Source organism: Falco naumanni, chromosome 9 (genome assembly GCF_017639655.2).
Source record: "Falco naumanni isolate bFalNau1 chromosome 9, bFalNau1.pat, whole genome shotgun sequence".
NCBI classification, from domain to species: Eukaryota; Metazoa; Chordata; class Aves; order Falconiformes; family Falconidae; genus Falco; species Falco naumanni.
In genome coordinates, this window is record NC_054062.1 from 25289747 (window position 1) to 25300389 (window position 10643).

At 52.7% G+C, this 10643-nt stretch overlaps 1 protein-coding gene across 2 annotated transcripts in view; it reads right to left on the reverse strand.

Annotated features, from left to right (window-relative positions):
• The window catches only part of HPSE2 (heparanase 2 (inactive)), a 112492-nt gene extending 111015 nt beyond the window's left edge, over positions 1-1477 (reverse strand). Inside the window, exon 1 of one of the 2 annotated variants that reach the window (XM_040606201.1) lies at positions 728-1477. In XM_040606201.1, the coding sequence (XP_040462135.1) occupies positions 728-987 (260 nt within the window). In that variant the 5' untranslated portion in view covers positions 988-1477. Of the gene's footprint in view, positions 1-196; positions 609-727 lie in introns of those variants that run through there. The other variant, XM_040606199.1, reaches the window with a different exon arrangement.
• Between the last annotated feature and the right edge of the window lie 9166 nt (positions 1478-10643).

Here is a 10643-nt window from a genome sequence, read left to right on the forward strand (position 1 = left end):
GTGCGGCGGGCCGAGCCGCCGGGGAGCGGAGCGGGGAGGGGACGGGAGGGGAGGGCAGCGGGAGCCGGCCCGGCTCCGCTTCGCCCGCTCCTTCCCTCTTCCTCGCCCCGCTCCTTCCCCGGAGGCGGAGGCGGCAGCCGAAGGGACCCTTGGAGCTGGCGTGCTGGGGGAGACCCGCTCCCGCTCCCCGACTTACCCCGCAGGGAGAGGGCTTTCCGGCCGTCCCAGCGCCTCCAGGCCGCGGCCGCTCCGCACCGCCGGTGGAGCCCAGCGCAGCTGCAGCCTGGCTCTGCCCCCCGCGCCGGGCTGGAAGTCCGGGGAGCGGAGGGCTCTGAAGACCTGGCCGGCACCCCGCTCTCCGCCCGTCGGGACCTGGGGAAGGCTCGGCTCGGCAGGCGGCCCCGTTCCTGCTGCTGGGTTTTTGGGGGCTGGTTTGTTTTTGGTTGGTTGTATTTTTTCCCTGTGCTGCCTCGGCCCCGTGTTGTGCTTTTTGCAGAGGAGCGGTTGTTGGAGCGAGGGGAGCACGACATTTTTGCAGTCATAACTGATAAGTCTCCGAAATGCTTTCTCCATTGCAAACATGTGCATCTTAATGGAAACCATGGCCTCGCTCCCTCCGTCACAACAAGCGCCGCCAGCAGCGCGGAGCCCGGCGGGGCTGGGCGGCGGGGCCGCCGGGGCGCCCCGCGGGCAGCGTGGGGAGGGCGCCGGGGGGCTCCTGCCTTACCTTAAGAAATCGAGCCAGCCATCATGAATGATGGAGGGGTCCAGCTGTAGGGAGAGGAAATTCTCACTGATTATCCTGACAGGGCTCTTGGTGTTGACATCAAGGAGAATGAGAGTTCTTCCCTTCACACCTGGAGGTTTCTCCACTGGCAGCGCTCTCCTGTCCCCGGCCTGGGAGGGCAGCGAGAAGGTGGCCATGAGAGCCAGCCCAGGTGCCATCAGGGCTAAGAGCCCGGGGGGGCAGGAGCTGGGACAGGGCATGCCGGAGAGCAGGAAACCCCTAATTAACTTGCTGTCTGCAGGGGCTCGCTGGTGGCTAATTGTCCTTATCTAAAGTGTGGGGCGCTCTGCCTTTTTTTGCAATGTTTTGGTGCTGGTGGAGGGGAACTCACGCCCCTGACCAGCCTTTCTCGCAGCCGGTGCCAAGACTCCTTGCAGCCAGCACCGCCCCTTTAAGAGATGCAGGCTCCAGACATTTTTAACTTTTTGAAGGTAAGGGGAGGCTCCTGGTTTAACCCCCTCGGCTCGGGGCCCGCCGGCCCGCCGCAGCCCCGCCAGCACCGAGCGAGCTTTCGCTTTGCGCCGGCTCTGTCGCCCACCGGCAGCCGCTTTCCGCCGCGGGAGCTCCCGCACCGCACAAAACCGGGCCGGAGCCGGGACACCGAGTCACCGGGGGGGTCGGGACCGGGGCCGGAGCGCGGCGGCCGCCCAGCCCGGCCTTATCTTGTCGCCAGCTGCAGGAATGGCCGAGGCGGTAAGGCAGCGGGGCGACCCCTGGTTGGGGGAAAGGGGGATTAATCACACCGGGGGGCGGGGAACCAAACCACTGAGCGGGACCGGCAGGGCTGGGCGAGGCCCCCGGTGCTGAGCGCTGACGGCTCCGCGGGACTCGACGGGCGCAGCGGGGCTGGGCCGCCGGCACCCGGAGCTCCGACGCGGCACGCCCGGATCGCCCCGCTCGGAGCCACCGGCTCGGCCGGCGAGTGCACGGAGGCAGGTCGGGCACGGAGGGGGCGGGGGCGCGGGAAATCGGGCCGCCGGCCTCCCGCTCCCACCGGCCTCTGGGCCCAGAGTTGTCCGACCCGCGGCGGGGAAAGGAGGGGAGCGACAGCGGCAGCTCCCGGTGTGGAAAAGTCCGCATCGGGGGTGCAAAGGACAACAGAGCTCGATGGAACCGACGATGTCCCTCGCGTCGGTGCCAGCCCGCGGCCCCTGCCTGCGAGACGGCCCGCGGCAGGACTGCCCGGTCTCGGCGCGCTGCAGAGGTGCGAGCGGACGCGGGTCTCGGCGCTGGGCGCAGGCTGGTGACACCGGGCCTGGGATCGGTGACCGCTGCCGAGCACCCCGGGAACGATCGTTCATCTCAGGAAGTGTCCACCCCAATGGGCCATGCTCCCTCACGAGCACCGGGCAGCCTACCACGCCAGCAGCCGGGTCCTGGGCAAGTCGCGGGCTGCCGCATGCCAGCAGCCGGCGAGCTCCGGGACGCATACAGCGCCCTACCTGGGCCCTCCGCCGCGGCCCGTCCCCGTTCCCGCTTCGTCCAGGCCAGGCGGCACGCAGGGCCCCGGTGCCGCTGCCCGGACCGGCGACGGAGGGCTGAGAAAGGCTGGACTGAGCCGGGCTCTGTGCGGTCCGTCGGGGCCCCGCAACCCCGGAGCCCCGGTGATGGGGCGCCCGCAGCACCATCTGCTGGTGAGGGGCCCGGCGCGGCGGGGAGCCGGCACCCACCTGCGGACGCCGCCGCGCCAGGGTCGGGAGGTGCCGGGGCCGCGGGGAGCAGCGGGACTCCGTAACAGAGGCACACATGGCGCCGGGAGCCGGGCCGCAAGGAGCCGCACGGAAGAGCGGCCAGACAGCGGGCAGCCGTCTGCGGGGAGCCCGGCCCGGCCCGGGTACGAGCGGCGAGCGCTGCGGGGCGGCCGCCCCGAGCAGCCCGGGCCAGGGGCGATTCCAGCGCACGGACGGCCCGCTCTCCCGGCTGGGCTCCCCGCGGCTGGGAGCCCACTCCCGCTCCTCCCGCTCCCCGTGCAGAGCCACCTGCGGTCCCCGCCTGCCCCAGCCAGGGCCCGGGAGGCGGAGGGAGCGGAGCCGGTGTCTCCCACGACGTCTCACAGCTCGGTGCGCTCGGCGGAGCCCCGAGGAAAGTGGAGGCACTCGGGCCTGGGTCCCGAGGAAGTCCGCGGGCAGCGCCTTCTCCCCTGGAAATCTCCTGTCTCCTCGTCTCTGTGCCCTGCGAAACGCTCCAAGCCCCTCGCCCCGGGGGGCAGCCCCCCCTGCCCCGCTGCCAGCCCCGGGCTTGCCGGGGCACGGAGTCACCGTGCACCGAATAGCAAAGGAGGGGACGGGATGAAACCTACCTCTGGCTCTGCTAGGGGTGAGCAGGGAACGCACAAACCAGGATTTGTCGTGACACCATCCCGGTAGGACAGAGAGGGGAGCGGGGCTCAGTGAAAGGCCGCTCGGACGAGGCTGGCAGCGAGCGGCACGGGGGCGCCCGGAGCAGCGGGGCTTCGAGCGCTGCAAGTAAGAGGATCCGGGGGAAAGGGCTGTGCAATTTCAGCTGTGCAAAGCCCTGGCATCCCGGGACAGGAAGAAGGCAATTTAAGCCTGGAAATTTGTGTTCGGCTGCAAACACTTCAGCTGTAGTTTGCAATAGCGCTTAAAACTGATGCAGGACCTGAAGCCTTCGCTTCAGAAGCTGTTGAGATTTTTGGGTCACCTCCGAACGAGGGACACGAGTTTCTGATTCATCTCGTTATTTTATGGGTTTTTTTCCTGTATTATCAGATGTCAGAAAGGCTTCACGGGCATTTCTTGCTTAAATTGGTGTGGTGGTTGCAGGCCGAATTTTTGTATCGCGCCTCCTGCTAAGGATGTCTGTACTTCAAAACGAAACTCTAGAGCATTATATAGTAAATGACAAGAAAGAAAACCAATTATCCTGTTTAACCTCCTTGATATATTTTTTCTTTCCTTACAAGCAAACTACTTTGGAAGAGAAATGTGTTTATTCTGAAACGTTCCTCGCAATTAGTCTCCGCTTTGAATGCAAACTCCGGATGCAGTGAAGTCACTTATCTGCGGAGATATCACCAACAACATAAAACAGCAGGGGAAGGAGCAAAAAGTCTCCCAGCTGCCAGGGTCAGCTTCCAGATTCTGGGAAGACGGCACTAAAGGAAATACTCACTTACCTATCTCAGCTTTCCACACCAGTAAGTGGAGCCTGCCCCGATTCGGTGGCCTCGCAAAAGCAATTGCACCCCACTTTGCACCTGGCTGCAGCGATGGCAACTCGAATCTAAAAATAAACCTGTTTGGGGAGTTCTGCGTTTTGTTGCTTTTTGGCTTTTTTTGCCTTTTTTAATGAGTTGTAGTTTTGCTGTAGAAGCCCTTTAAACGCTAAGAAGCTCTAGCTGCCTGCGAGCAGTGGAGGTGCGGGGAGCCCCGGGCCCCCCGCGCTGCCGCCCCCGGAGCCGCTGGTGCCGCCCGGTGCGGGCCCGGTGCTGGCCCGGGGGGCTGCGGGGGGGTCCGTTACACCCCCTTCCCAGCAGTGCACACCAGATAGGAGGTATCTCAATTTACACCAGCTGCGACCCTGGCTCGCCGTCCGCAGGGGCGGTGAAGGGCTGGTCCTTTCTTATATTACGATAATTACTTCAGAAAGCCTGACTCACATAAAAAGTATCTATAAAGATTTACTCGCGGTTTTGTCGATTTGGAAATACGTTTCTCCATTTTCCATCTACTCTAAACTTGCTGGTTTTAATCTCCAAAACAGTCATTCGAAAAGAAAACTGGGGGAGGAGAAGCATTTCTATAAAGAGTTTAACCAAAGCACATTAAATATTTTCCCAACATCACCAAATAAACAACAATCCTCCAGCTCCCTATAAACTATTTAAAGCATGTCATATCATCTCTTCTGCTCTTGCCAATGTACTTTCCTTTTAATTTACAAGCCGATTAGAGCAGGGGCCTGTCTTTTTGTGTATATTTGCAAAATGTTTGGCACCCTTTCAGTCAGTCGCAATTCACAAACACTTAAATCTGCATTTAACTTCGTTATTATAGGTAATTACTTCGATTTCTCCTCACTTTTGTAGAGCTACTGCCTGTGAAAGTGCTTGTCGTAAATGGTCTGAGCAGTTTTTGAAGGGTTTCAGCATAAGAAACCTCTTTGGATGGCAAGGCTGATTAAAAAAGATGAAGAAAATGCACAATGGAAATTTAAACTGAGATCTCAGGCTGTACAAATCGGCCCAAAAGAAAACGGGGAAAACCATCTTAGGAGGAACATTTTTAGTTCACTAGAAAATAAACTTCTGCTCATAAATGATGAAAGTTATTATCATCAGAGGATGTCCTGTACCAAACAAACCTCCATTAGGCTGGGAAGGATAAAACAGGCTAGACAGCCTTTTAAAAAAAAAAAATAATCATGTCTTTGATTCCCAAGATATCAGCCATGTCTGTTTCTGTAGTGCTGTCAAGTAAACCTGAGTTATGGATGCTCTAAAAGAAGCCAGCAAGGAGAAAATTCAGCAAGTGAAAATTAAGAGCATTATCCATAGATACTTTACCAAAATACATTTTCTTCCCAGACATTTAAGTTCCTGCCCTGTACCATGGCATGACAATTTCTGAGAAGAACAGCAAGGCCCGTGAATGTGGTAAAGCTGTGGTCATCAGAGCACGCAGTTGCATGACAGATTCTTTTTACTGAGGTTTTTGCTCTTTCTGCACTGCAGTGTCCATCATTTTCACCACAAGAGCCTTAATGTCTGGAATGCAACCTCCTAAAACTGCCAGTGCCTCAAGGTGGGTGTTGCACAGTCTGAACTCCACTGCTGAAACCATTTTCTAGCATGTTTATATATCACATCTAACCTGAACAAGCAGGCAGAGGACAGTTGCCTGATTTAATACAGTATCTGTGCGTTGCTCTTTAATGTAGGTAACCTGGGAAGTTCTGTAACAAGCAAAGACATCTGTCTGAGCTAGGAGGACTGGCTGGCAAGGGAGCTCGGCAACAGCGGGAGGAAAGCAAGCCTACTGAGAGCGCTTCCTCCCTCCATACGTGCAAAAAGCAAGGCATCAATCAAAACCAACTGCCTGGTCAGGAAAAGTACAGTTGGCAATTCTGTCTTTGCATTTTTGCCAGCATGAAAGCAACACAAACTGGTATTTCCAAATCTAGCCATAGGAAAATAGAGCACAGTGGTGCCAGGCTTTCCTTTGAGAGTCACTGTACTCACTAGCTGCCTAATTGGGAAACATATTAAAAAAAAAAAAAAAAAAAAAAAAAAGGGACAGGGACAGGGACAAAAACAAGGCAGAAGTCCCATAAAGGTTGGGAGTGTGGGAGCGTGGGCTCTCCCTAGCTGGCATACCACGGGAAGACATATGAGAAACTGGGGGATGAAGTTGGGTTTTAGGCAGCTGCTGATCAACGATCTTTTTCTTTTCTTTTCTTTTTTCTTTCTGTAACTTAATTTCCAGTACTGTTAGATATCATGTACATGTTAGATAGCACTTAGATATCACGTACTCTGCTAGAATAAGCTGCATTTATTATTTTCTGTAACCTGCCTAATTTGACATGTGGTGTCAAAATTACTCTGACAAGCCCAGGGTACCCTAACCCTGCAGATTTGTCTATAGAGAGAACTAGTGGTCTCCCAAAGTGTCCATCTCCCAACAGGTGTTTTCATGTTCTTGAAAAACTGAGATTCATGATTTCCATAAAGCTTTGGGAACTGCTCTAGAGGCTGGTCAAACCAGGTGCCATCGTAGCAGACAGAAATGCCCTTTGCCCAGCACCTCTTCAGCAAGCAGAAAAAAAACCCAGTGACTGAGGTGTGTATAACAACGCCCTTTGACAGAGAATGCTCTTTGCATCCATGAACTTCTCTGTACTCATCAATGGCTGGGACTGATTTAGCTTTTGTCTTTCGATCTTGAGTAGCAGTAAATGTGGCAGCAATTTGTCATAGTCAAAGAGATACAGAGGAAAAACACAACAGTGAGACCTGGAGCTCTGCAGCGCTCCAAAGACCACAATAGCCTCAGAAACATTTTCCTCAAATGGAGCCCAGCACTGAGGAGCAGAGAAATGTGTAGAATTATCCTTGCTTCACATCATCACGTAAAAAAGAAAGAGAAGCGAATACGCCAGTTTTACAAGCCTGAGAATGAATGTGAGCAAGTATTTGTCCCACCATCTGGGAGGAGATGATAGAGGTGAAGGAAGAGGGAATACGGGGGGTGGTGGTAAAAGTTCACAGAGACCTTCTATTTTTCTGGAGAGATGCTTCACATTCCAGCAGCAAAAACGAAGGAAGCGGACATGAGGAGTAGATCAGAGAGGGGGAAATAGGAAGATGGATGAAGTGCAAGGCTGGAGGAGCAAACTAGTCAATTATGAAAAAGAGTAAGGGGCTGTGTGCAGAAACCAATGAGGAGATGGAGCTCAGGGGAAGAAAAAGCAGCCAAAATGCTCTCAAGTTAGAGATGTTGCTGGGGTAAGAGACAGGAAAAAATGGGAATCTTTCAGGTAATGATAAAACTGTAAACCTCTGTCCTCTGTATCTATGCACTTATGGCACCTCTGTCACCAGCTCTGTCAGGACAACTAAGCACAGCCCTGCCATAGACAAAGACAGGATAAATCAGCTATGTCAAGGCTGCAGACTGTTGGTTTGCTTAGAGAAATCAGAAACTCACAGCTAGAGAGCAAGAGGAGGAACCACTGCACATTATGGGTCACACCTGAAAACCAGACAAGTAGATGAAGGAGAAATAAAGTAAAATGCCAGTGGTGTAGAAGCACTGAACGCCCAGAATGAACACAGGAGATGAGGAGGGTAAGGAGTGAGCACCACCCAACAAGGGGGGAAGGCCAGCAGTACATCACTGAACTGTACTAATGGAGGGAGGAGAAGACAGACTGATGCTAGATAGACCTTAAACGGGCTGACACTGGATAGACCTTAAACCAACAGTCTGCTTTCATCACCCATCAAAAAGCTCTCAAATCCAGAAAAAGCAATCCTCTTTCTGCATAAATTCCAACAACAACAGTCAAATTCCTGAGCTGCTCCTCTTTAAGGTGGTGATTGAGAGACAAAGGTCTGCAAGCATCACTTCTTAGGCTGAAACCATGCAAAGACAAGGTCTGCCTGCAGCTTCACATGAATCTGATATAAACCCTACCTCTCCTACTGACAAGGAACAAGCAGATAGTTCCTTCCCCTACCTTGGGAGTAATGGGGCAGGAGAGAAATGTTGCATGATGACAAAGAGCCCCGAGAGAAGCATTTCCACAGTCCTTACAGCACCATAGCCTGACCTCAGCACTGCTTCAGTGCTGCCATGTCTGCAGAAGCAAGGGGGAAGGTGCAGGGTCCCCAGCACAGACACAGCAGCTTACTGCTCAGAAACAACTGCAGGGAAAAAGCATATATTCATAGTGCAGACATCTCCTTCATCCTTTCTACCACGATCTGGGTGTTGCCTGTTGTTGTTTCTTCTCCCCAGTTTCCCTTCTGTTAGCCCTTTAGTAACTGCAACATGGAGAAAGCTAAAAATAAAGCTACATAAGCAACATAATAGGCATGCAATTGCATGTCTATTTTCTTTGAAAAAAAAATGATGCTTTATTTCCTGTACAATGGAAACTACAGTTTGATGTTACAACTATTGGGTCTTGACTGAATGCAGAAATTTGCCTTAAACAATGACATTTTCCCCTGTATTTAGTATTACCATATGTCACTGATTATATATTTAAGTTGCAGAAATGAATTAAATTTCATGGCTTCCTCAAGTTAGATTCTCTTGGAGTGGACTGTCTTTTATTATTAACCAAAATGCTTGGGAAACCGGTTTAAATCAAAACAGCAGACTTTTGGTATCATTTCAGGAGAAAATTGGTTATCACAAACTGAGCGCTTAACACGTCATCATCCAGAAGGCTGGGTAAAGCTTCGCAAACCTGCAGCAACCATGGCCAGGATAGATAAAACGGGTTAATTGAAACCCATGGACTCAGAGATGGGGGAAAAAAAAGACACAGTGCACTGTTTGGAGCTCCCTTGCCTGGGGTCTTATTCCTTCTGCCTCATAAGTTACTATATATCCCACATCTTAGTGCTAATTTCACTTACTTGGGGAAAGTATCTTCTCAGCCAGCTACAGAACATTAGTGACAATCATGTTGCATATGTATTCTAGGAGAAGCCAGCCTTGTCCTCGCTAGATTTCTTCCCGCTTTCTGGGGAGAAAAAAAGAAATCCAGATATTCTTTATTCCTTCTGTTTCCCATCATGATTTGGATTGCTAACATTTCTATCCCCACTAGCAGTCCCCCAGTGGCTCCTGGCCCTTCCTGGAGGATCAGTAGACAGCAGAACCCCTGGGCTCCCATCAACCAGGAAGGAAGCAAATTGCAACCCACAGCCTCTGGGACCCTGACTTCAGGCCTTGAAGTCAAGGTGATGCGACTTTACAGAACTCCCCATGTCCATGCTTCCCTCCTCCTGGACCTGCACATTCAGAGCTGGAAGAGGACAGCCGTGATTAGATATGTCACCACTGGTAGGGATCATGGGTGTCGCAGCCTGTGACACAGAAGCTGCAGAGAGAGTTCAGTGGGGGCACACAGGGTGTAAAGCCGAGCAATGTTGTAAGCGGAGAACAGGTAAAAAAAGGAGACTTTGGCATAAGAAGAAAACAAGGATAGCTATGCCGTGCTTGCTGAAGGACTCAGCAGGCAGGATACAGCTGGGACAGGCCTCGGTGAGAGCCTTGCAAATTCATGTCATACTTGCCAAAGACTCCATCAACTGAGCATGTGCTAAAGCTTAGTTTGTTTTGTCTTATTTGGAACTTTGGAAGATATTTCCTATCTTGACTTATTGAACATGCTCCAGCCACACACCTGCAACTTCTGGAGTGCATCCTCTCAGCAAGAGGCTGGCTAGCACGTCGTCACTTATGCAGGGCAAATCCTACTGAAAGCACATCAGACCACAGCTTTCGCACCAGTTTACTTTTACATGTAGCACATGTAAGCTAACATCTGGCAAGAACACAACTATGTCCTGATCGACATGGAGCTCATTGCAGCAGATGGTGTTTGATACTGTAGGACCAGGGCAGCTCCACCCCAAAATGAGCATTATTTCTCTTTGCGTTTTTACACCCTCTGGCCACATCCTTTTAGGAGTGGAGCTATTGTCACTAAGGCTTTGCAGTCCCGTCGAGACCATATGCCACACTCAGCCCGCAGGTCACTGCCTAGTCCAGGTTATTTTGCTCCCATTGAGGCATCTCAGTGCCTGAAGCAGGATCCTGATGCAACTGTTACATTATACATTAATATATCATTATTATTATTATCTATCCCCACTAGCAGGTTAGCAATACTCTGAAGTAGATAGTGCCTCCAGTGCAGGAGGAAACTTTCTCTCCCAGCGCACAGTAGCTCCTACCAGCACGCACACAAGCACCACTGGTAGTCAGCAAGCAACGTCTGGTGCCCATTTTGGGACAAAGGATGGAAAAGCCAGCAAAAAGCAGCCTCCAGTGCCACCTTTTCAAGACTGAGGGTTTCAACCTAAAGGGAAAAGCGTTCAGAAGAGAAAATCCAGCATCGAAATGAGCGTTGCTGGGACTCTGGAAGATACAAGACGTGACCATCCGTCTCTGCAGCTTTACACAGTTACTGTCCGAGATTCTTTTGCCAGAGGTTTCTTTTGCCAGTACAAGTACGGAGAGAGATTGCCACCTTGTGGTTCCTCCTCCTGCAGTGCCATGGGTTGTTTTTTATAAATCGTACTAGCCTAGACCAGTGGTTTCCAAATGGCTGGCTGAGGACTTCTGTGACAAAGGTACTATGGACAAGAATACTT